Genomic DNA, 26833 nt, shown 5'->3' on the forward strand with positions numbered 1-26833 from the left:
CTGTACTTTTATGCTCACAGTCCCTGGGGCCTGCAGAACCTCTGGGTTCACAGGTTGTGTTTAAAGCCCTGCAGGTGCAGATTCCAGCCAGAGGGGTCTGATGAATTATTGTCCACAGTTCCAACACTGACCCAGGCTAAAGTCTTAAGGACAAGCGGGCTCCCTCTACTAGATCCAGAAGTAAACAGATGGCTCCAATCTGCCTGAGTGTCGTTCTTAGCCTCAGGTTCCAAATCTGTGGGTTCCTAAATTGCAGGGCAAGAGAGAGAGAGAAAGGGAGAGAGAGAGGGAGAGAGAGAATAAGTAACCAGCTCGGACTGGCAGAGAAGTTGGGGAAGGTACCCGCACTCTTTGGTCTCCCAAGAGTTTCCCTTCCTCGGCCCCACCCTGCTATTGACTTAGAGCTCAAGGATGGCCAAGACAAAGCGTGGACGCTGAGAGCCGTTCCGTGAGGGGAGGGCCAGGAGGGCTGGGGCTTCCTGGAGCTTCACCAGCAAGGTCAGTGCAGAGTCCTCAAGGCCAGACTTCTGGTGGGCGGGGAGAAGAGCCTCAGACTTGAATGCTGAAGGCATTTTCTCCAGGGATCCAACTGCCTGATGAAAAAACTACCCTCTTAGGTTGCTAGTCGAAAACACTACAATTTGGGTGGAATAGCGGGTGACATTACCAAAAAAAAAAAAAAAAGTCTTTTCCTGTTTTCCAAGACACCTTCTTGGACCCAGTGATACTTTCATAGGACAGAGTGCTTTCACTTGACAAAGGAGCCACGTGCCAACGGCCAGAAAAAGAGGACCCGTTTCCAAAGCCGCTCCAGCCTTATCCGCTCTGGAAGCCGCCCTGTGCCCTCCTTTGGGCCCGAAGATCGATGCTCAAGGACGACACAGCTGCCCCCAGGGACCAGGCACCTGTGTCCGTCTCAGCGTGGCCGCAGGGACTCAGGCCGGAGCACATCTCCGGGTCTTCACAGTAGCCAGTCCGCGGGCGGGAGCCTCAGCCTCTCAGGGTCGCTCCCGGGTGCGGGTAGGAAAGGTGTGGACTGAGGAAAGGAAGCTTCGGCCCCGCCGGGGTCCCGGTGGACCTGGAGAGCGAGGAAGGGCGGGAGGGCCCCCGAAGTGTCTGGCTCTGGGTACCAGATGCACACCCAGGGGCGTCGCCCTCCAGCCCCAGCCCCAGAGAGGTTGAGAGACTCGTCTGGAGTCGCACAGCTAGCTGGCTGGGAGCACGTGAGGGCTGCAGTCCTGACACCTTATCCTGGGTCCTCAGGGGCCTGATGCCCGCTCGTCGGGCGCGCACACCCCTTCCCTGGGTCCTGATCTTTGGGGGCCGTCGAAACTGGAACCGTCCTTCCACAAACTAGCCTCGAAGCATCGCTGTCACACAGATCCGGGTGCAACCGGGGGTTTTGGAGCAAGGGCTGTGCCCGGTCAATAACGCCCGGGCCCCCGGTCGTGTGGTGACCAGTTCGGAGCGGGGGTCCTTCCAACGGGGCCCTTAACGGACAACAGCTCCGGATCTCAAACACAGTGACCTGACAGCCACTGAACCCGGCGGCCCCCTGGAGCGGAACGGCTACGGGGCCCTGAGCATGTCCCTTCCCTTCCCCGGGCAGGCTGGCTGGGCGCCCCTGCGGTCGCGGCCGCGCATGCTCTGGGCCGGGCGGTCCCGGGAGCGGGCGGCGGGCGCCCCAGCTGCTTTGCATTGACGCCAGCAGCCGCTGGAGGTCACCGCTGGGGGCTGGGCGCGGCGAGCTGCCGGCAAGACGCGGCCCGGAGCGCGGAGCGGGCGCGCCGGCTGCTCAACTCCCCGGCTCGCGCAGCCGCCTCGGCGCTCCTCGACGGCGCGGCCCGACGGGAGCCGAGGCGCCCGCTGCCCCGCGCCCTCCAGCCGCGAGGTCGCAGCCCGGGCGGGGGCCGAGGGCCGGGCTCTCCCCGACGGGTCTCCCGACGACGAGGGGCGCTCCCCCCCCCCGCCCCGGGCCACCCGGCGGGCCGAGGAGCGGGCGCTGCCGGGCGGAGCGGCCCCGGTTTTTTCCTCGAGAGTCGGACGGGGCGAGTGCGGCGGCGCGGGCTCGCGGCCCCCCGGCGGCGGCGAGAGCGCAAATCTCCTCCCCCGAGCTTGCCCGGAAGCGGGGCGAGCGCGGCGCGCGCGGCGAGGTGAGGGAGACGGCGGCGGCTCCCGCCTCGGGAAGGGCATGTTCGGAGGGGCGTCCGCGCCGCGCCGCCCGCCCCAGCGCCCCCTCCCCGCCGCCGCCGCCGCCGCGCCCGCAGCGCGATAAAAGGGGCGGCCGCGCTTCCTGACGCGAGACCCGCGCTCGCCGCCGCCCGCCCGCCCGCCCGCTCAGGCCGCGATGACACGGCGCCCGCGGCGGCCCCGAGGCGCCGGGCGGGCCGTTTGCTGAGCGGATCGCGGCTGCCCGCCAGCGTGTCCGCGCCGCCGCCGCCGCCGCCGCCAGGATGGGCTGCGCCCCCAGCATCCACACTTCCGACAACCGAGCGGCGAGCCACAGGGTCGACGAGGACGCGCCGGGCCCCGCGCCGAGGTCTAGCCAGCGGTGGTCGACCGCGTCCGGGCTCGCGGAGCGCCAGCCTCGCGACGGCGGCGCCGCGAAGGTGAGCAGCGCCCACAGCCCGGGGAGACGCGGGGCCGGCGGGGCCGGCGGGGGCCTCCAGGCGGCCGCCGCGCCGTGGACCGACGCCAGCCGCCCCGCTCCGCGGGCTGCGGTGGCCCGAGGCTCGGCGGGGCCATGACCGAGCCGCCGCGTCGTCGGTTCGTTCCCGGGCCGGATCGTTCGCTGCCAGTCAGTTTCCTCCCAGCGCTGTTGGGTGGGTGGGGGACCTCGGGAATCTTCTGTCACGCCCCTGACACGGTAAACCGGGGTGCGCTCTGCTCTTGTGGCTCCCAGGGTGGGAAGGGAAGGGCTGTCGGTCTCGGGACGGATTCGACCCGCACCCCCATCCTTCACCCCCTGCCTGGCTGATGCTAAGGTCTGTCCTCCTCTTTGCGCGTGAAGTTTCACTTTTCCACTTCTTTGGGACTGTTGAAATGGAAGCTTGGAACATCGGTTTGGCTTCACCGCACATGTTATCCGAAGTTGGGCTTTATTAGCATACGTGTTGGCATTTAAAGCCTGTGTGATTAGAAACTGCTCCTGGAGACGCGATCTTTGAAGGATTCGGTAGGGCAAAGTTAATGTTTTATGGAGGCAATCTGACTGGGACATAGAGGGTTTTTTGTTTTGTTTTGTTTTTCATTGCGTGTCTGCCTGGGCGCCTTTTGCCTCAGCTTTTATCAGAAGTTTCGAGGGCTATGGTTTTCTAAAGGAAAGATGAAAGTTGACCGAGGCACAGCGCAGCAGCTTGCCACCTACATTTGGGATTTTGGAGTGGCATCTCATGCGTTGGTAGTAAAACAGACTGTGGGGTGCTTGGCTGCAGTTTTGGAACATAAACTCCTCATTAGGTTACCAGCAAGTTTTAAAGTCTTTTGTCGTTTTTAAAATAATTCTTCTTGCTTACTGAGTCCTGCAGAACTTCTCAAGTTTGAAGGACGTAGTTGGTTTAGGTAACTGTCTTAAATTTCCAGCAATCATTGTGGTACTTTTTCTATAGGAAAGAGAAGATCTTGCTCAGCTTTCCAGCTGGAGCGCCTGCCCCGCCCTGCCCGTACTCTTAAGTGAAAATCCAATCATGTTCTGATTAGCAAAAGTTGAATTCTTTCTCCTGTTGTTTCTTTAAAGAAACCTGTGAAGGCTAGAGTGTAGACTTTTAGGCCAAACTGCTTTTAATGACAATGAGCCTTACATGTTAAGCCTAACAGGCTTACAAGCAAACAAGAGACTACGGATGAGGTTGAATGTGGGAACCTTAACAAGTGTCACGTTTTTGACAGTTTTTTGACCCAAATCAAATACGTATTTTTTTCATTAGCCAATGTTAAATTCCAAAACCATCTTTTCAGTGAGACACCTTGCTTCTTACAGGCCTTTTTGTGTTGGCCTGGGAGTCTTAACATTTCTGTTAGGCATCCTGTAAGCCTCTCCTGTGCAGCAAAGTGCTCTTCTGCCTTCCACAGTTCTCTGGGTTTGAGTTTCTATTCCAAGTGCTCTGCTGACAGACCTCTGCCTGTGTTAGGTCCGCCTGCCTTCATCCTTACAGCGGCTGGCCTCATGGCATGCATATAATAGGTGCTAAATAGCGGTTGAGTTTATTTTTTTACTGTTTACTCACTGGTACTTCTATCACTGCAGTTTGTGTCTATAAAACACTGAAGATGTTTAAAAATAATATTAACACTTACAGAGGAGGAGGAGTCAAATTACAAGCTACAGTAGCACCACCAATAGAGATGAAAGTCCCTCCCATATTTTGTGTGTGAGTTGCCCATACTGATACCCCATCTCTGTTACTGAATTCAGGCATATCGGGTGAAAAAAGTAAATGTACTTTTTAAAATTAATGTGCTCTGGAATCTGAAAAATACATATTACAGAAGAAAAGCTTTGGCAAGATCAAATTAAAAGTACTTTGCTTCCTTATTAACAAATATCTTGAGCCTATTCTAGTTCATCAAAAAGCTCTTGGAGCTGGGAGCTTGGGAGATAGCTTAGATGGTAGAGTGCCTGTCAGGCAAGAACGAGGAGCTGAGTTTGGACCCTCAATACCCACATAAAAGCTGGCATGTTTCTTGAGCCTCGTGTTGGAGCTGGGGTCAGATGGAGACAGGCAGTTCCCCTGAGCTTATTGTCCAGGTGGCCTACCCAGGCAGTGAGACCCTGTCCCCAAAAACAAAGTAGACAGCTATAGAGGCAGCCCTCCAGCTCCCACACGCAGGCTCGCAGGCAGAGGGGCACTCACACACACCACACGGGTATAGAGGTGGCCTTCTGGCCTCCATGTGCAGGCATGTGAGCACTGTGTGTGTGTTCATTGTTTAGAATGCAGCAATCCAAGGTATCTTCGAGAGAATTTAAACAAGAAATTGTGGAGGAAGTAGTTCCTCACAGTTGCTGAAAGACTGATGGTTAAGTACACTTCAGCTTGAACAGAATGTGGTTTGCACTGTACTATATTTTATGTGTATTCCATGCAGCAACCTATGGACTATTAATAAGTATTTCATGAATAAAGGAATGATCAAATCAGTTTGAGGAATACTGACAATGAATTCAGCAGAGTTCCTCCCTCCCTCCTTTCCTCCCTGCTTTGTCTTTTTTCTTTCTTTCTTAGAGTGTTTTGCTGTGTTACCCATGGTGGTCTGGAACTTGGGGTCCTGCTAGTATAGCTTCCTACCTTCCTCGTATAGGTGCATGTCCCTAAACCTGGTTTCAGCAAAAAATTTTTTTTTCTTTTAAATGCAAGGCTTTGTCAGAGTACTCAGTTTCTTAAAATATCTTGTGATCACCGGGTAGTGAGTGGCACATGCCTTTAATCCCAGCATTTAAAAGGTAGAGGCAGGTGGGTCTCTGTGAGTTTGGGGCCAACCTAGCCTACAGGGTAAGTTCCAGGATGGCCAGGGCTACAAAGTGAAACCCTGTATAAAAAAAACAAACAAAAAACAAACAAAACAAAAACAACAACAACAAAAAAAAACCCACACACACACACACACACACACACACACAATATAAATATATATCCCTTGTGATCTTCCAAAGGGTGTTTCGGGTTGCCTTTCCTAGACCTCTTTGATTGTCCAGCCTCTTTCTTAGGGTTCTGTCGTAGGCCATCCAGAGTAGGCTCTGATTCCTTCCACGGGGCTACAGTATTCAGAGTACAAGAAATACGCTTAACAGTAGACCTCAACAAATACGATTTAGTTCTTAGTGAGTCCAAAGGCACTTTAAGATCTGGTAATGTACTTGGGAGGTGAGTGCATGAACCTATTTAAGTATTACTGAAAATACTGTGGCTGTTTGTTTATCCAGGAGTTATATAGCCTGTGTGGTTACAGATAATGGCTGCTGTGTTCAGCTTGAACACTTACGCTTTTATTTTTAATCAGTGTGAGTTTTAACTAACACCTCAATATTGTCTTGTCAGTTTTTAGATGGACTCTTTTCATTTTCCTTAGCTGGGCCTTGAGTCTTAAGGTACGCTTGAAACATTTGTGCATGAAGAGAGGAGCGACAGAGAACCGTTCACTGCCATCCGGCGGGCTGCTGCTGGTTGGTGCCTTCTGCCCAGCCTTTCTCATCAGCTGCGAGGTGGGCAGTCAGACCTCTGTTTGCTGTCTCCTGTAGGCCTTCCAGAAATAGTCGTTGAATTATAGGATCGTGTGAAACAGGCTGTAGAAGTGCAAAATCTCCCCTGTTCCTATAGAGGAGAAATAGAAACCAGTCTTAACTAGATCGAGGCTGTGAAGTTCAGATTGCTTTTATGGGAGTCTCTGGTTATTGCTCTCCAGAGATATCCTCAGGGGATGAGGTATATTCATGCTAGTGAGCATTGTTTGTTTGTTTGTTTGTTTGTTTTGAGACAGGGTCTCCTATGTAGCCCTGGCTGTTCTGAACTCACTCTATAGACCAGGCTGGCCTTGAACTCTGAGAGATCCACATGGCTTTGCCTCCTGAGTGCTGGGATCAGAGGTGTGCAGGACGGTTCTTGGCTGGATGTCGGTCTTCTATAAAGTTGTAAGGATAGTGCAGCACATTGGCAGCGCACAGCAAGACTGTGGGCTGCATGCACGCTCACTTGTGACCAAGTGTTGCCAGCAGAACTGCGGGAGCTGCAGAAGCTCCAGTTTGTCTCACTCTTCCCACTTCTCCTCTAAATAATCTTCTCTGATTTTCCACTGTCTTCTTCCCCCAGTTCCCAGTCTTCCTCCTTGTTTCTTCATCCCAACCCCCCCCTTGAAAGAACAGGCTAAAGAGCCACCTCCATTGGAAGGCGGATGCTGAGTTGCTCCCTGTTGTCTTCCATATAGAGAATCTTTTGCCAGGCTTAACTCTGAAGAACTAAAAAATTTTTTGAGCTCTTGTTAACATACATGAAGTACTCTGCATCTATATCACCTATGTCGTAATACACTCAGTGACTTGGCAGAGTAACAAAATAAAAAATCAGATAATACACAAGGTGGAAATTGTTTTGATTTAGGCAAACATAAACACATGTAAAATAAGATCAGGCAGCAAGCTTTACTCCAAAATATGTATATACCAAGCAGCTGGGATGCTGTGATGTGTGTGCGCACGCACGTGTGTAAACACAGTACTTACTGTCACTAGCACCATAAATGTAATTGTGATTCTTAAGAGATATGTCAGAGTTCTGTTACCTGCCCAGGGTCAGCCTTGATCTTTTCCATACAGAAATAAAGGTTATGATGAGGCCCGTGGTCCCTTCTGGCTCTTAAGTGCCTCTTGAAGTGGTCTGGGGACACTGGTTCTCCCTGACGCGGCTTGCTCATTTGGATTGAGCACTGAAACAGGGAGGTTCATGATGTGAGGCTGACATCTCAGAATAACCTTTAAAGGGGAGAGAATTTCAGAAAGTGGGAACAACAAATAAAATTAAAGAGCACAAGAGAGGAGCTAGGGCAGGAGTAGGCCCTTAGTCTGGCCCAAGGTCAGCGTTTCACAGAGTGAGACTTTCGGGATGGACTCGTTCCTAGAGTGCAGACTTTCTATTGGTAAGCCGTGCCATTTCTTGGGTGCTGCCTCCTTTGTATGCTCTGTTCTTATACTGGATGTGTTACAGATGATATCTCCTTTAATCCTTGCAGCCTTGAGAGAGGGATCACATCACTCTATCTTCTTCAGATAAGGCGCCAGAGGTTTGAGACTTACTTACCCAGGGCCATATAATCAAGCTGGAATCAGAACACAGTATTCCTGGCTCTCTTAATTACTTATTTCATCCCGTCCCCTCGACCATGGATTGACCTTCTATTAGGCCAGCGGTTCTCAGCCCTCTGGGGTTTGATCAACCCTTTCACAGGGGTTGCCTGAGACCATCAGAAAACACAGATATTTAATTATGATTTATAACAGGAAAATTACAGTTATGAAATAGCAACAGCATGAAGAACGGTATTAAAGGGTCATGATATTAGGAAGGTTGAGAACCATTGCATTAGGCTATAAATGAATTAAGTCACCTGGGTTGTTTTGCTTTGTTTTTGTTTTTGTTTTGTTTTGTTTTTTTTTTTGAGACAGGGTATCTCTGTGTAATCTTGGCTGTCGTGGACTCACTTTGTAGACTAGGCTGACTTCGAACTTGCAGAGATCTGCCTGCCTCTGCCTCCCTGAGTGATGGGATTAAGGGCATGCGCCATCTCGCCTGTTTTTTTTAAAGATCATTTATTTATTTAATGAGCCCGAGTATACGTCTATGCACCATACTTGTGCAGTGCCCAAGGAGGCTAGATGATTTTGGGTCCTCTGGAACTGGAGTTACATGGAGTCGTGAACCACAGATATGGATGGCTAGGAAGCAAACCTGGATCCTTTGAAAGATCCAGTGCTCTTTAACTACTGAGCCATCTCTCCAGCTGCAGTAACATGAGTTTTAATCAGGGGTCCTCAATTTATATTACCATGGTGTTGTTAGGTCTTCCCTGCTGAGGAAGTTGGTTATGTTTGTGGAACTTGTTCAGTCCTGTCCCAGTTATTCACAAAATTTGCTCTCCTTTCTCCAGCCTGTCTGTCCTCTTTGTCGTTGGAAACAAGCTGACTGAGAATCCCTAGGGACTTTTTCCCTTCCCTCTCCTGGGGCTACAGACATCCTTCCTTAGCCTGGCTCCCCAGGAGCTGTGTGTTCCCTTTGACTTTTGCTCCAGGCTTGCGTGTAGGCATCCTCCCAGAGTTACTCCAGGCCCAACCAGAAGGTTTCTTGGGCCCCTAGCAGGGCTTGCACTTTAAAGGTCTAGAATTGCTGCTTGGGGCCTTGGAGTAAAGTATAGGCTGCTTGAGGACAAGGACTGTGTCCTAGTTTTGTGACACTTCCTGCATGCTGGACACACTCTTAAGTATTTGGATAAATGTGCCTGTCTTTGAGGCTGATAGGGTTTTTTATTCACATTCCTTGTATCTATCTCATCTTATTTAATGTTAACAAACATTGTTAGGGTGTGTTGCACGTGTTTTAACAAAAAGCCAAAATACCCTTGGGCTAGTGATTAATCTGTCAGATTATTAGTAAAGCTTTTCTCCAGTTTTGGCCATGTTCAAGTTGAGCAAGGTTGCTGGGTCCCCTCCTTCTGTTCTACTTTTGTTCTGCTCTGTTTGGTAGGAAGTGGTGGAATATCATGTTAGAGCATTGTTTTGACAAGTTTTATGTTGCTGTTTCTCAGCTACAAGCATGAAATGTAGTCTGCCCATCCACCCGGACAGGAAGGATGTTGCAAATTTCCCTGAACTGTGGTATGACTTCAGAGGACTCAGAGGTGGGGGGCTCCATAGTATTTTTACTCTGTATGGGTTGGAAACATACCTTCTTGTTTCTTCAGCTCATCTGCTTTTATTCTATTTCATTCCTATATGCCTGCATCAGCTCTTTTCCCATTGCTAGTGGGATGGCCCATAGACACACCTATGCTTGTCCTCAGTTGGAGTTGGTGGCAGCTCCCCAGTGAGGTGATGTTGAAAGAGTGTAAGGAGGAGACACTAGAGACACGGCTGACATCCACTTCATCAGGGATTGATAATATAATTGGCAAGTCTTGGTCTTGCATTTTCTCAACTGTAGAAGGAGAATAGAGAGGGATAGGGATGAGGCTCCATGGCTCAGTGAGAAAGTAATTGTCAAGCATGTGTCAGGGCCTGGCTTCAGTCTCCAGCAACTCTTCTCAGACACAGGTAAAACAAATGGCAAAGAGACTAGACTACCTGCCTTGTGATGAGATTGCTTACCTGTCTTTGAAAGTGTTTTATAGCATGTGAAGTTTGACCATTTTCTTTTCTTTCCCCTCTGTCAGCACTGGTGATCAAACCTAGGACTTTTTGCATGCTAAGGCAGATACCTTTTTTTTTTAAATAATATTTTAAAATTTATTTTGTGTGTGTGCTTGTGCACACCATGGTATGTATGTGGAGGTCAGAGGAGCTTTTGAGCATTAATGATCTCCCACCAGGTGGGTCCCAGGTAGTCAGGCTTGGCAGCAAGCACCTCCATCCACGGAGCCACAGAGTCAGGTGAATCAGTCTCTCTCTCTCTCTCTCTCTCTCTCTCTCTCAAAAAGATTTAGTTAGGCTGAAAGTGGTGATGCAGACCTTTAATCCCAGCATTTTAGCGGCAGAGGTAGGCATATCTCTGTGAGTTCAAGGCCAGCCTGGCCTACGTAATGAATTCCAGGACAGACAGAGCTACCTAATGAGACCCTGTCTCAGAAATAAAAAAAAATTTAATTATGTGTCTGTGTGCACCTGAGTGTAGGTATCAGGCAGCCAGAGACATGGGATCCTCTGGAGCTGTAGGTTATAGGGAGTTGTGAGCCACCTGGCAGAGATGGTGAGCACCGAACCTGGGTCCTTGCAGGATCACTATTCACTCTTAGCTTCTGAGCCATCTCACCAGCCCCAAACTGCACCTTTCTTAGTCATATATTTCTTCTTGGGAAAAAAAAAAGATTTATTTTTCGTGTGTGGGTATTTTGCTAACATATATGTGTGTGCCATGTGCATGCGGTGGCTATAGGTACAGAGGGAGGAGTTAGGTCTCCTGGGACGGGAATGACAGACAGGGTTAGCCACCATTCATGTGCTGGGAGTTGAACCTGGGTCAGATATATATAGTGCATGTCTCCAGGTGGGGAAGATTCAGTTGAGCAAGTTACATAAGGCATTTATGATAAAGGGAAAATTGATAAAATTCAACTAAGTGAAAAATGAAGATCTCATCAAAGGAAAATGAAAAGTAATGCCACTGATATTTGCAATGCATAATATTAATAAAGCTTTAATGATATATATGAATTCTTCCAATTCAATAAGAAAAAGCCATTGAAAAATGGGCAGACTTGAAGGGACATGTCACTGTAAGAGGAAGCTAAGCCGGGTGGTAGGGTGGTGGCACACACCTCTAATCCCAGCAGAGGCAGGCAGGAGCAGCGACAGGGGCATCTCTGAGTTTGAGGGCAGACTGGTCTACAGAGCTAGTTCCAGGACAGCCAGGGCTACACAAAGAGCCCCTGTCTTGGGGTTGGGGAGGGGAAGCTAAATTGCTGATAAATCTATAGAAAGAAGTTTCAGAATTATTTGGGAAATACAAATACAAAGTTCAGTGAGGTGAGAGTTTTAGACCCATTAACATTTTGGACACATTAAGTTGGCAAACATTTAAAAACCTGTCAGTGTTTGAGGAACCCCTGGATACTGTTTATGGGGGAGAGAAGGGGGCAGGCCTGAGAATCAGGAAAAGGAGTTTGAAGTTCATTTTGTAAACCTCATAGACCCCCAAAGGCTTTTTATTTCCAGAAGGGTAGCTAAGCGAGAAATACACCTTACAGAGATTGTTTCAGGCAGAAATCACAGTGAGGGGTGAAGGGAAAGCCAGAGGTGGGCACTGTCCAGGTCCTGCTGTTGTAGTCCAGGCATAAGATACAGCTTTGTATAGTGGTTTGGGAATAGCGTGAGTGAGCAGAGGAAAACCTGATAGGCCAAGGACAGGTCGGAATGAAGGGAAAGGACGCGCAGAGTGACTCAGTTCGGGGTTTACCAGCTTGGAGGGATGTGCCGCAATTTGTACAGGGTCTACGGTTTGCCAGTGCTATTTCTGCACACCGCCTCATTTGATGTTCTGCAAGCCCCTGCCAAGTAGAATGGAGGGATTTTATTTCCCTTGATGAAGATGGAAAGAATCGATATTAAGGGTAGAAGAACATGTCTGGCCTGGTGATGACCAGTCACAGCAGCAGGCTGTAACAACATAGGGTAGAGGCCAGCACAAAGGGCTTAGGGAGCCTTTTGTTGTCCACAGAAGCCAGTCTCAGCTTTTGGTTCTTTGTTCATCTTATGAAAGTACAGTTTTACTTTTTTCATAAAAGTTCTGTTTATTGCAGGGAACTTGAAAAATATACGAAATAACAAGGATCATTTAAATTGCAAAATCACTTAAACTACACCCAAGCACCAGGCTATAGGTTCCGTGTTCCCTTTTATTCCTGAAGCAATATTTATGCATTATAGAAAGTAAGCAAACGCTAAAGTGTAGTTTTCATTGTCTTGAAATCATTTGCAGCAGCATGTTAGCATGTATATTCATTTTTCACTGAGATTGGATCATCTAGCACATAATTATACTTTGTTTATGTTAGGGTGGGGCCTACGGCCTGTGTGTTCTAGGCAGGTACTCAAGCTATGCTCTGCTTAGACTTAAGAGCTAGTTAGGAGCTGGAGAGATGTCTCAGTGGTTGATAGCACATAGTGCTTATGTGCTGTTTCTGACATCCAGCGCATGGAGACTCCCAACCACCTGTAACGTCAGCTCTGAGGATCTGACATCCGGGGGATTCTGGCCGCCTTGCACCCCTGCACCCCTGCAGAATACTGGCACACATACGCATGCTTTTTTTAAGTGGTGATGAACACACTGTTGATTTTAGGAACTGTGTACACAGTCCCTTAGTGTTAAGTGCGCTCACTGTGCTGTGCAGGCATTGACATCAGCCAGCCCTGGGACTGTTCCATCTTGTAAAACTGAAACGCTATGCATTGTAGCTGCTGAGCCTCTTTCTTCCCTCTGCCCGGGGGAGACTCCATTTTACTGTCTCTATTTGACTACTCAGTTTGTTTCACGTAACAATGTTCTCAAGGCTCATTTCTCTTATAGTGTGTGTCAGAAGTTACTTCCTTCTTAGGGTTGAACAATATTCTATTGTACTGTTACTACGCTGCTTAGTTACCTGTGATGAACACTTAGTCGCCTCTGTCTTTTGACAGCTTGAACAGTGTCAAACAGGATTATACAAATATCTGAGTCCTTACTTTTTGGATATATACCCATAATGGACTTGCTAGATCATATGGTAACTCTCCTTAATTTTTAAAGGTTTCTCCTTTAAATAAACGCATACTACTTTGCAGTGTAATTTTTTTTGTCTAATAATCAGTATATTTCCATTTCATTAATTTATGAAAGTAGTATTTACTGTCTATAGCATACCATACTAGTATCCTCTGTAATTTCATAAATGTCCTGCATTGCACCTGCTTACAATCCCTTACTTCTTTAATCTGGAACATAGACTTTTTTTTTTTTTTTTTTTTTAAGGAGACCCTACCAGTCATGCCTGAACTTGCTTCCTTGAGCTGTCATTTATCTTTTATTCTACCTTCTGTAATTCTTGTTCTTAGAATCTGCTTTTCTGGTTCTTTGTTTGTTATGTGTACATGTGTATGTGCTGATGTGCAGGTCTGTGTGTGAACAGAAGCCAGACGAGGGTGCCAGCTCTTCTCTGATCACTTTCTGAGTTATTCCATTGAGGAAAGGCCGCTCCCTAAACCTGGAGCTTGCAGCTTTTGTTTGTTTGTTTGTTTTGTTTTTTTAAGCTAGGCTGCCAGCCAGCAAGTCTTCCTGTCCCTGCCCTGTGCCGGGGTTCTAGGCACCATCTCAGCTTATAGTCGGTGCTGGGATCTGAATTCCAGTCCTCAGAGCTTCACAGCAAGCCCTGCTAACCACCGACTTCTCTTTTTAGTCCCATACTTCTGTATTTCTTATAAATTGGACATTGTATCTAAAATTTATTCAAGTTTAATATTTTGTTTAGACTATCTGCATCAGAAGACAAAATCTGGTTGAGCCACTGTTATAGATGCTCAGGTTGAGTGGTTTAGAATGACTGCTGTGTATCTCCTACTGTTGAGCTGTGCTGCTGTGGCTGTTTGGATAACTACCCCCTAGAGACACATTTTATTAAAGATTTGGCCATTGGTCTCTGGTGCTCTTGGGAAGTTGATAGAATCTTTAGGAGGTAAGGACTTGGGAAGAGAAAGGTATGGGTTGAGGGCATACCCTTGAAGAAGACGTTGGCACCTCATCTCTTTTTTTCTTTTCTTTTCTTTTTGCCCCTTGGCTGCCAGAGGTGAACAGTTTGCTCTTCCTCTGTCACCGTGGTGTACCGCTTCCTCCTAGCCTAAGAGCAGTGGAGCCAGCTGGTTAGGAATGGAAACATTTCAAACCATAAGCCAAAATAAACCTTTCCTCCTTATGAATTGTTCATTTCAAGTATTTTCACAGTGGCATTTGGCATTATATGAATGTTCACAGCAGCTTTTCACCTGTGGCTTTTTTCTTTTCTTTAAGAAGAAATTGATCAATTCTTATCTAAAATAATTCTGATTAGAGTTCATGAACAATGATTCTTTAATTCAGTTACTTTTCTATATGTAGCTTTTTTCTTTTACATTTTGCTTATTTGTGTATGCATGTTATATATAATATTCATATTAGTAATATTCATATTACATTTCCAATGTGTGTGTAGACATTTTAAAGTAAAATAACGTTTTGTTGTTGCTTAGTGCTTTAAGTATTCTATCATTGATTTGTATCACCAGGCCTAAATGTAAAATTTGAGTAAATACTTATGCATGGCTTTGAAATTTAGCAACAAATTATAACTCTTTCCTGTCCCACTACTTTTTTTTTTTTTAAAGTATAACTTATGCTACTTATGATACTAATGCTGCCATGTATGTCTTTTCATACCTGTGGTCTTTTTCTTGCACTTATTCTTAGAATGTTGAATTTATTAGATTATTTTTTTTTTTACTTTTATTTTTTATTTATTTATTTATTTATTTTTTCAATGCAGTTTATTCAGGAACATTGAACAATCCTCGGACCCCGGGGAAATTATTAGATTATTTTATTTTTATAAGAAATGTATTTCTTAATAGACCTTTTGGCTTGACCATATTTGAGAGGAAACTGAAGCTGTAAGGCAGCATGTCCAGAGTCACCCTGCATGTAATGAGCTGGGGTAAGGACTGTATGTCATGTTGACACTCTGCCTCGTGTCCCCTGGTGCTTTGTGTGTCTGTGGAAAATGGACCACGCTATCCCCTCTCATCATTTTTTAAAACATTTTCCTTTTTGGCTATGTTGGGAATTGAGGCTAGGTTGCCATGGCGTGAGACAAGTGCTCTGCACTAGCCCCCACTGGTCGCTTCAGTGAGGGACATAGAGGCATCAGACCGTCTGCATGCCCATCCCGCTCAGATTTTCAAACTGCTGTTGCTCGGTGGCTTACATGTATCAGAAGCAATAAAGTAATCAAATCCCTAGGACTCCTAAGCTTAAATATTTTAACTCCATTTTTCTGAAAAATGTTTTATTTTAAAGACCTGTACATATACCTGTTTTGTTTTGTTTGTTTTTAGTTTGTATTACATACGGAGAGAGTTGAAGTTGGCACATAAGGAAGATTATGTTATTGTGTACTCAGAATATCTGGCTAGGTGTTTTTTTTTAATTCTTAACATTTTTTTTCAGTGAAAAACATCAGTTTTATTGCCTTTTCTTCTTTAAGACTTTGTGCTTAAGGCTTTTGATAGTCTAGGGTCTTGAAAGGCCAAAGGTCCAGATGAGGTGAGCTGTACTTTGCTTGGGAATGAAAAAGGCAGACCTTGTGGTCTAGCAGGATTTTCACAGGCTCAGAAGACCTTTATGTGGCTGTTGATAGTTGCCTGTGATTGTAGCATATAGTCATTTTCAGTAACGGTGAAAACCAGTGCTCCTATTGTACAGTAATATCCAGTGAGATTAGTTTTTGGAGACTAAGAATTAGAAAGTACTTGAACTTTATTCTCTCTCCATTTTGTCTCTGGTTTTGCAAGTTTTCATATAGGGAGGTCACTCATTCAACTTACATTTCCTTCCAAATGTTTACTGTGAACCAGGTATTATCCTAGGTCTTTATTTATTTATTTATTTATTTCCCTTTTTGGCTGTCCTGGAACTCTCCCTGTAGACCATGGTGGCCTGAACTCAGAGATGCGCCAATCTCTGTTCCTGCCAACCCCCCCCCCCCGATAAATAACAACGTAATAAACTTAGAAGAGCACAGGTTTGCCTCTCTCCTGCTCCTGATTTTACACTGTGTATTTAGAAATCTGAACATACTGTTACTATTTTTGGTCAAAGAAGGCAGGTGAAAGTGGAGTTGGAAGACTCAGATTTGAGTTCTGGCTTTGGCTTATTTAACTGTAGGCCTGACAAAATCAAGTTACCCTTTTTGTTGTTTTTGGTTTTTGGCTTTTTCAAGACAGGGTTTCTCTGTGTAGCATTGGGTGTCCTGGACTCACTTTGTAGACAAGGCTGGCCTCAAACTTGCATAGATCTGCCTGCCTTTCCTCCCTGAGTGCTGGGATTATAGGCGTGTGCCACAGTGGCCACCAAGTGATTCTTCTGTAAGCCGTGGTTTCCTGTATTAAGGGGCAGGTGTAAGAGAGGGTGTGGGGACATCCGCTGACCTGTTGTTCACCGTGAAGTGGCAGCCTCTTGTCTTTGTGCATTACCCACAGTTGTTGACCAGTGAGTCAGTGGAGAAAGGCTCTGTACTCCTGCCGCTGAATCTACTGACAATGGAAATGCAAACAAGGATGTGCTGGGATTTTGGCCTGTAGATCAGAAAAATAATTTTCAGTGCCAACAACTATGTTAGCCTTGAGATTCCAAGACTGTTTCTGCAGTGTAGGATAGCTCCAGGTCCCACAGGCAATCTCCTGGTAATCACATGGGTTTGTTTGAGGCTCATTTGTTTATGGAACTAGTTTTGTTATGACCTCCTGGAGTGGAGTGGTCTTTGGTCAGGGCCAGTGTGAACAGAAGGTGTTCTTTCAGTAAGCAGACCCTCCAAAATCAGGATAATGTACCTGTCCTGCAGCCAGGCTCCAACCAGCCTTCAAGTGGTGTGTGTGTCTTAGTCCTCCTTGCTAGGCTGATTTAGAGTCGGCAGTTTCTAAGTGGCGGTAGTGAAGGCTGCTCTGCTTCTTGGCTGCCATGGAGTGAGCAGCTTTTAGCAGGATGTTTCTCTCTTGTGACAGGCCTAAACACAGCTCATTCAGCTAACCATGGACTCGAGCCTAGAACTGTGAGCCAACTTTAACCTCTCCTTCCTTAACCTGTTTTTATAGCTGTTTTGATACAATGACAGGAAAATCAACATGGGCAGAGCGGCTTCTGCCCCAGAGACGTAGGTGTAGCATCTTCTTGGCATATAGATATATTCTGTTTGAAGAACTTAGAAGCATGATCCAAGATGGCTCAATGGAAAAAGTGTTTGCTGAGCAAGTCTGATGACCCTAGTTAGTATCTGGAACCATTTAAAAGTGGAATGAGAGAACTGACTCAGAAAAGTTGACCTCTGACCTCCACGCATGTGCCACCCCCTAAATATACATTATAATAAAAAATGTAATAAAGGGCTGGGTAGAGGCTCATTATTTCATATAACTAGATAGTGGTTAAGAGCACTAGCTACTCTCCAGAGGACTTGACATGGAAACTAACCACTGTCTGCGGCTCTAGTTCCAGGGGACCCAGGAACCGGGGAACCAGGCGCGCACATGGTGCACAGAATCCATGTGTGCAGGTGAAACGCCCGTGCACATAAAAATAAGCTTATCTTTTTAAAAGTCAGTTTAACAAAATAAAAAAGAACTTGGAAGCTCCCTGAGCCCGTTCTTTTGGATTATTTTTATTCTAAAAATTTTATTAAGCATGTATAAATTATATAAAATAATGGGTTTAACTGGGACGCTTCATGCCTGTATGTGGTATTCTGATCACACTCACACATATGCTATTCTTGTTCCCTTTCCACTCTCCCCAGTTCATCCTTTGGATTGTTACCAAGGCTTTGTTACATAATTATAGTTGGCTAAATCATTGGCTATTTTTCATGGACTCAACATTTAGTTTTTTTCTCCCCTCCTCTCTCCGCCCATTTATCCTCCCGTCTTAGTCCGTGCCCTGTAGCTGTGAATAGACACGGTGACCATGGCAGCTCTTATAAAGGAAAGCATTTAGTTGGGGCTGGCTCACAGTGTCAGAGGGTTAGTCCATTATCAGCACGGCGGGAAGCATGGCCAGAGACACACATGGTACTGAAGAAGGAGCTGAGAGTTCTACATCTGGATCCACAGGTAGCAAGAAGAACCAGAGATTGTACCTGCCTTGAGCTTTTGAAACCTTAAAACCCACCCCCAGTGACCCTACCCTTCCTCCAACAAGGCCACACCTAATCTTCAAGTAGTACCACTCCCTGATGACTAAGCATTCAAATATATGAGCCTATGGGGCCCATTTTTATTCAAACAACCTTCCCTCCCTTCCCTTACCCTCTTTTCCTCAGAGGAGCTTGAAAATGGCAATCCTTTAGTCACTTGTTTGGTTCCCTGGGCAACTAGCTTTCTCTCTTATAGTTCTCTAAGGTCTTTTCATAAATCATCTCACTAACATAAACTCAGGTGTGATTAAATGACACAGAGTGTTTCTTATACCTTTACTTTTTATTTTTAATTCGTATCAAATTGGGACACACTCTTACCCCAGGCTGGAGCTTAACTTAGCTCTTCCCACCTCAGCTTCCTAGTGCTGGGACTAAAGTTCTTGGTTGCCACATCTAACTTGTTGCCTTTGCCTTCATTTTCCTGGAGCGGCTCCAGAGCTGTTACAGGACAAGAGACCAGCCAGGTATTATAATAGAAGATATGCTGTAAGCCAGGGGCTGTGCTCTTTGCTCATTATATCACATCTATAAATTGCCACGTCTGTAGTTTTTTCACTCGGCTCCTTTGAGCTTTGAGATATCACAAATATTTTTTGTGTTGTTTGGAAACTGTTTCCAGATCACTGTCATCTCATTATGAAGGAGCATTGGTACTCCTTAGATAGCAGATATGTATATGTATTCCTCCATACACTTTAAATCTTTCTTCGAAGGCTTATATCTGATACAGTGTAAGTGCTATGTAAATAGTTGTTATTTGTCTAGGGAGTATCAACAAGAAAGAGAAGGCCAGCTCTAACTTGCTTAGGATTTTTCTGAATGCTCACTAAGGCCAAAAGAGGAATTTGTGGGCCACCATAGCCTGGCTTCAGTAAATGAATGAAGGCAGGGATACTGACCTCTGGCCAGTGTCACCTTTTGTCTTCTATGGTTGCCTTATGCTATTCAACAGGCAACGATGAAATCTCACTTTTTTTCCATAGCTTTATTGATGGGACACTGTTTCTCTTAATTCTAATTTGAAAATTTCCAGGAAGGAAACAAGCTGAGCCTGCCTGGCATACCTGCTTTCAGTGGCCAGCGGGTAGCCTCCATGATCGGCAGCAGTGTTCCTGGAAAGTAGGCCGTTGGAATGGGAACACACAGTGTAGGCCAGAGAGGCCAGGTTGCTGCGTAGTGGGGTTTGGGCCTCCCGGTGCTTGTCAGCTTAAGAATTAATCTTACTTTTATATGTAATGACCATTATTCCTTAGAATGACTCAGACAGTTTGCATGTTGTGTTGTTTGAGAAACTCTCCATTTATTCTGTTTGCTAAGAGAAGACTGGATAATAACAAGGGAAATTTTCATCTGGGTTTGACATAAAAGGAATGTGTGTCCCAGTTTGACCCCCTTTCTTACAAGATACTCAATTATGCTCCTTCCCTCCCCCTTCCTTCTCTCTCCCCATCTCCTTCTCCCTCTCCCATAAGCACTGTATCCTCAGCCCTCCTTTCTATTTTGAGAAGAACCTCACCAAGTTGCCCAGGCTGGCCTTGATCTTACTGTGTAGCCCTGCCAGGTCTAACTTGTGAAGTTCCTGTTTTAGTCTCAAGAGTATCTAGGATTATAGATCGTTACTTCTCACTCTGTTCCTGCTTTCATAGTTCTGTCTGCTGGTTTTGTCTTCCAGTGGCAGTATCACTGCATGCTGTGTTCTAATGAATCTGCTGTGTAATTTGGAGCAAGTTTTCAAAGTTTTTTTTCTTTTTTTTTAAGATTTTATTTATATATTTTTCATACAGAGTTCTGTCTACATGTGTGCCAGCAGGCCAGAAGAGGGCACCAGATCTCACTATAGATGGTTATGAGCCACCATGTGATTGCTGGGAATTGAACTCAGGACCTTTAGAAGAACAGTGTTTCTAACCTCTAAGCTATCTCTCCAGCCAGAAGGTTTCAAATCTTAAGGGTCTTAATTTCCTTTCCAGGTAGGCAGGCCTGACTGTGGTGATAGACCAAACAAAGCACAAAGGAAGTTCATCAGTGCCCTGAAACTTAAAATGGATGTTCTTGACCCGTGGAGCCCTCTTTAAAAAGTAGATTCAGAAGCCGAGGTTCCTTCTGTCAGTGGTTCAGTCAGCTTCAACACGTGGGTCTCAAGGTCACTTCATGTCTGTTTGCATGGACAAACTCACAGAATGGGAAACTCATATAGGGTCATAGGAGAGAGGCTTTCCAGTGTCAGGAATGGTCTAAGGAAGGGGTCTATGTTAGTTTGTTCATGTTTTCTTGCTTATAGCCGCACTGAACATCACTAAAAGCTGGGAGGTGCAGTTTCCCTCGTACCTGGAAAAGGAGAAACAGGATTTTAAGGGGTGGCCAGTCTCTCATGAGCATTGCAGTTAGAGAGTATGGGTCCCTCTGGACCTTGCCAGAGTTCTGATATTTAATGCTGGACTTTGTGTTAACATGAATCATTCAATTCACTTCACCTGATAGTTTGAGGGTTTTAAAAAAAAAATGTAACTACAAGCTTCCTGATTGACACAGATTATAAAATGGAAAATGATCAGGGAGAGGGAAAGGATAGAGCCTGGTTCTCCCAAGTTCCTCCTCCTGTCCTTACTAACGTTCCTGTAATGGTTTTAGAGCATGCCCAAGCAGGATTTGAATTGATGCTATCTTAGACTTTTCTGAACCCTGGAATTCTAGGTAGGGTTATGGCGTCCTTTAATATTACCCTCCCCTTTATTAAAGTTGACACAATGATTTTCTCTGAATTGAGTTGCACGGAGTTCTTTTTTCCTTTTAAAAGGTCTCACTTATAGGCAAGCCTCAAACTAAGTGTGTCCCTGAGGATGACCTTGAACCCCTTAACCTCCTGTCTCGTCTTCATCTCTCCAAGGGCTAGCATGATGGGCATGTGCAGCCATCCATGGCACCTGGCTTGTAAGGTGAGAGCCAGCCAACCCCAGGCTTCGTGAATGCTAGGCAAGTGATCTACCAGTTAAGCTATATCCTCTGCCCAAATATGTAATTCTTTGAACTGCACGTAACTTCTCTTTACTAAAATGAATGGAATGTTGTCATATATTCGTATGTTTTTTGTTTTAGCAACCTCTCTAAAGCTTGTCTTTCCCCCCCCCCTTTCTTTCTTTAAAGCAGGCTTTTTCTTTGTAGCCTAGGCTCTGCAGTTGATCCTCCAGCCTCTGCCTCCCAAGTGACATTCCTTGCTTAAAGTTTATCTTTTCATCCAGTGGATATATTTGCAGAACATGTTTGGTTTATAATTGTGTATGAGTATAGGTTTGAAAATTTTGGGTTGCCTGTTCTAAACTCTTTCAAACAGTTTGTAGTGTTTGTTGATTTTATAGCACATCCAACTTGAGAAAAATGCCACATGACATTTCTGAAAGGACACTGACAGAATTAGTGGCGTTCACTAAGCCCATTGGAAATAACCTGGTGAGTATTTAGGGACTGTTGCTCAAGAAGCTTGTTTGCACAACCAACAGCTGTTGGCACAGCACACAGACACCTCATCCACCTGCGGTGACAAATGTAAACCGTGGGAGTCCAGCCTGACTCACTTCTATCAGAAGGTGGAGAGCAGCAGAGGTTGAGATCCTCAGCACAGAGCTGCCCAACCTTACTGGGTTTCAAAAAGGATTTGAAGCAACTTAAAGACTATGTAGAGACAGAGAAGGAGATCAGGGCAAAGAGAGCACAAAGGTGCACCAGTCAGTTAAGGCAGGAGCCAGGGCAGTGTGTGGAAATACATGCCACAGGGACGTGCATGGTTGCCTGAGGCTGGGTCACACATTTGGCTCCATGCTTCCCACAACCTCACCAAATAGGAAAACTAGGAGTAACTCAGCAGAAATGTAGTTTCTGGGCTGAGGACTAAGGAAATTGCTCTCCTGAGCTCTTTTGAAGGAACAAGGTTCTTTTTTTTTTTTTTTTTTTTTTTTAAGATTTATTTATTTTATTATGTACACAGTGTTCTGCCTGCATGTGCACCTGAACGCCAGAAGATGGCACCAGATTTCATTATAGATGGTTGTGAGCCACCATGTGGTTGCTGGGAACTGAACTCAGGACCTCTGGAAGAGCAAGCAGTGCTCTTAACCTCTGAGCCATGTCTCCAGCCCCCAGGGACAAGGGTCTTACTGTTTCCTAATTCTTATGTTGGTGAGCGATTGTTTGAGGGGCTGAGGAGCAGTGCCAGGGACACAGAGGAATCGGAGCTCTGCTGTGTGGGCGGTTGTATGTGGAGGTGCAGGTCCGCAAACTTGTGTGATGTCTTTCTCCGGCAGGGCTTGGCCACCCTTACGTTTTCTTATCCTAGTTGGATCTCGGTCTAGCGTTCTGCATGTTACAGAATGTCTGTTGAGATAGCAGACCGAGGGAACAAGAGACGGGTGAGTCTGAGAGAGTGACGGGCATAAGCGCAGTCTGGGAGACTAGAACCGACAAAATAAAGGCCAGGAAGCATTATTTAAAGGGAACAGATAGTTACGTGCTTAAGAAGTACGACGCCGAAGGGGTGGAAGTGTGCAGCGTTGTAATTGCACGTGCAGCCGCGAGGACAGTAGAAGTTGGCTAGCCAGCAATGGGCAAACTGACCTGTGCCATTAGATGCCAGCATAGTGTGTGGGGGCTGGTGCGGGATGCGCAGGGCTGAATTGCTTTTCCACCAGGATGCTGGCTACACAGGTATGTTCGGCCTATGCAGCTACGTCTGTTAGTACACCGACAATATGTCCGCATTGTCTGTTGAGCGGAGTATAACAAGTGACGTGAACTAGTGTACCATTTTGGTTACATATCTCTTGTTTTTAAATCCCTGTTTTACTACTTTATACTTGTGGGACCTTGGGAAAATTACTTACCCTGTCTGTGCCCTAGATTTTAGTTCAGGAAAAAAAAACCCCAACCCAAACAAACAAACAAACAAACAAAAGCCACCATATCAGAGAAGTGCTATGAGGATTGAATAGATTGATATTCTTCAAGCATGTGAGTGGTGCCTAGTACCTACCGAATACTCCTTGAGCATCACCTGTTGTTAGTTATTTTTATCCATACTGGTTATTATTGATAAGAAAATATATCTGTTATGTACATACAAACGCATATATATGTCATGAGTTGAGAAATTATGAGCTGGAATTGCCTGTAGACATTTTGCTTGGTGATGTCCTAAGGGTAGCCATGCAGTGTGGGACCTGTGTGGATAGAATTGGACTACAGGCCACTGAAATAAAGAGAGGGAACTTTGAGGGAGTGATAATTGCCATATGAATCTTGAAGTTGCCTGGACAGGACTCCGGGGGGAGAAGGCTAAGCATGAGGCACTGAGATCTCTAATGATACAGGTGGCCCAGAGGTCAGGAGTGACAAGGGTGACACTGTTGGGTGATGTGGTCCCCGAAGGTTGGGATGGGGCGGTTTATGTGAAAGCTAGAATTGGGTAGCGAGGATCACCCTTTTCAGAATAGGGGTCTGGAAGAAGTGGCTTTGCAGAGTTCTGTTCCAGAACTTCCTATGTATGCAGTCGCCTAGCCACTGTGTTGTAACATCGGAATACTGATTCCTTCCTGATTCCTTGCTGTTAGAATTCTACTCCGTCTGCTGGGACCTGCTGTGGACAGTGTGGCTCTCTGATTCCTTCTTTCTCCTTGAACTTTGGCTGGATTTGCTTTACTCTTCCACACTCTTTTCCCAAGTTGCCCTCCTGCCCCCCTACTCCCAGTTCAGCTGGAGGGAGCTAAAGTCATAGCTTCACAGTCTGGGTCTTAGCCCCATTCCTCGTAACTGTACCGTGTGGCTGTGTGCACGCTCCCATGGGGACCCTGACAGCCTTACCATTCTTACACCCTGTCATCTCCAGTCTCTGTGCATCTGACCTTGTCTTTGTGTGTTTTGCTAACTAATGTTCTGACCCTAGACCAAAAGGATAAGAGCCTGTCACCTGACATGGAGTTCTTTCCTCTTCCTGACACTTGTGCTTGAATCCTTGTTGTTGCCTTCACACCACCTAACCCTGTTCTGTCCTGCCCTGCCTGCTATGACACTGGCCTAGCTGACTCTCCCTGAACCCTGTCAGCCCCACTGTCTCCTGGGATCTGGCCTTCCTTTCTTTGCCTGAGTAATGAAGTACCTGTGCACTTCAGTGAGCCTTTGAGACATCTTGGGCATGTCCTCCTGTCTGGCCTACTCTTCCTCTTCAAAACCTCTGTCTTAACAGCAAGCACATGGGGGAGAGACAGGTTTTCAGTTCTGCAAAAGAAAAAGGAGAGTCAGAACGATGGCTCAGCAGGTAAGGGTGCTGACTGCCATACTTGATGATCTGAGTTTGGTCCCTTGAGCCCACCTGCAAGGAGAGGACCAACTCCCACGAATTATTCTGTGAACTCCACCATGCTGTGGCAAGCATGCACAGGTGCCTCTCACCCCCAGCACATACATATTAAATGTTTTTTAAAGGAAATGCTTTTCACATAGCTTGTTCTTTTTCCTCATTCTTCCCGATATGTTAGGGTTTTGCATTGTTTTTTGTTTTGAGTGTGTGATGTTTATTTAGTATATGCTGAGGATACTCAAAAAGTAAAAAAGGATGGGAGAGTTGAAAGCTAACTTTTATTTCATTACTAAGGCAAAGGAAATCTACTCTAGTTCTTTTTTACCTACTAATATAAAACAGGTGGCATAAAAGTGACTGTTAGGAAGTTCTTGGGCTGTAGGGGATATAAAATGGTTTATAATCAGACTAAAGATACGTATTTCCTGTGACCTAGAAGTAGTGACAGTTCAGTCTGTCTGTGGAATGGCGGTTGTTACTCTAATAGCTTCTACATTGTAAAGTTTAGGAATTTTGGGTGATAAACATAGAATTTATGTAAAGGAGTACACATAGGATTTGAGGCTACAGAAGGATCACTGGCTAGTTTTCATCAAAAGTTCGGTTGTTCTCCAGATTATGAGAGATTATCGTCTGTTATGATAAACCCTCGACTCAGCACAGAACAGATTTTGTCTGCTCTTAGTAGGAATGTATGTTAGTGATGTTACTTGGGAAAACTGTTGGCATTGTTTAGTGAACTTCAGCACGGTCCTATTTTTTCACCTTCCAATTTTCTTTCTAGGCATGTAGCTAACCGAGATGTGTAAATATACAGTACACTCTCACTCGTACTCGCTAACAGCTAGAAATAAGCGTAGGATGAACTGCCTTGTAACAATGAGGATTGAAGAACCCTAGTTACACATAAAGGCGGGGATGGGTTTCATAAGCAGTGTTGAGGGAGGGAGGCCAGACAACAGCTGTGTCTTATATGGTTTGCTTTACACAGAGTTCAGAAGGCGACAGGTGGTTCTAAGAGGCAGGAGGGTACTGACTCTGGGGAGGAGGACAGGCAGTGGTTTGAGAAGGCACAAGGGCTTCTGGGTTCTGGCAGTGTTTTATTTCTTGACATAGTGGTAGTTACACAGATGAGGTCATCTAAACCATAATTTAGAACAATTTTTTGTGTGTGTGTGTATATTGACCTCTGGTACAAATTTCTGTAGAAACTGCAATACATATGACAGCTGAGCTGTTTTTCCCTTCGCATCCCCACTTTGCTGCTGTGTGTTCTATCGACACTAGAGGCCTGATGGCACCTGCCTGTGTGTGCGTACCCGATGTCTGGCTTCCTGATCTGTGAGCTCCAGGGGAGCAGGGGCTGGTTGAACTATGCCAGTCATTGTGTCTGCTGGTGCTGCCACGGCGCCTGTGTTCAGATGCTTGTTAAGTGAGGGGCTGACCAGGGCCTGCGCAGGGAGTGGTAAGGGGCTGAACAGGCTGCCTTCACATGGGGCAGTGATGCCTTTGTTTTTTGTTTTTGTTTTTTTTCCTATTCTTCAACTTTTATCATGAGGAACACAAGTTTGAAGGATCATAAACTTGAAGCCCTATGAAGTTGCCTAAAGTTTTTTTTGAGAATATAGAAATTTTTAATAGCCTAAAAATGTGAGCTGTAGGACAATTCAGTTGAAAGTGGGATCATCAACTTAGTTCTGTGTCCACTAGGCATGTTCCTGTGAGAGAGTAATTTATATATGATGACATCATTTGTCCTGACAATTGACAGTTCTAAGGTCAAGACTATTTTAAGCCTGAGAAATGTGTCCTGAAAGTCAGCTCTAGAGTCTTTATTTCCTTTTTATTTAGTACTGAAGTCTTGGCTTCCCAACTCCTCCCCTGTAAAAGTTCATATCATAAATATCCTTTATTTGGATTTTTCTTTGCTCTTGTGTTTTCTTTTTCAATTAGATCTAGGAAGATGGCACGTTCTCATTTCCTATTCTCACATAAAAGAATTAGGCCGAAAGAGTGTTCCAGCTAATGCAGTGGGAAAGAGCTAAGATGTGTGCAGTTAGGTTGTTTTCCTAGGTGGTTTTGTAGGGTTGTTCCTTGCGTCTGTGGTTAGTGTCGGGTCTGGGTCCAGGTGGTACTAGCCCATCTCAGCCCTTCTACTCCCTAACTTTTTGACTTTTGGCAAGTCTCAAAACCCCAGCTTTCTTCTTCGTAAAATCGGGCAGTCATTAAGATCTAAGGAACTGACTTAAATGGTCTGCTGAGTGAATAACAATTGTAAAAATTGAAGAGGGAAAGTACAAACTTTATTGTTTTCTA

At 45.8% G+C, this 26833-nt stretch overlaps 1 protein-coding gene across 1 annotated transcript in view; it reads left to right on the forward strand.

Moving 5' to 3' along the window:
- Nucleotides 1-2056: 2056 nt before the first annotated feature.
- Pde8a (phosphodiesterase 8A) overlaps nt 2057-26833 on the forward strand; it is a 114999-nt gene continuing 90222 nt past the window's right edge. The window contains exon 1 of the mRNA XM_060367445.1: nt 2057-2609. Within this exon, the coding sequence (XP_060223428.1) occupies nt 2454-2609 (156 nt within the window). The 5' untranslated portion in view covers nt 2057-2453. The remainder of the gene's footprint in view (nt 2610-26833) is intronic.

The sequence above is a fragment of the Meriones unguiculatus genome, chromosome 14, assembly GCF_030254825.1.
Source record: "Meriones unguiculatus strain TT.TT164.6M chromosome 14, Bangor_MerUng_6.1, whole genome shotgun sequence".
Taxonomy (NCBI): domain Eukaryota; kingdom Metazoa; phylum Chordata; class Mammalia; order Rodentia; family Muridae; genus Meriones; species Meriones unguiculatus.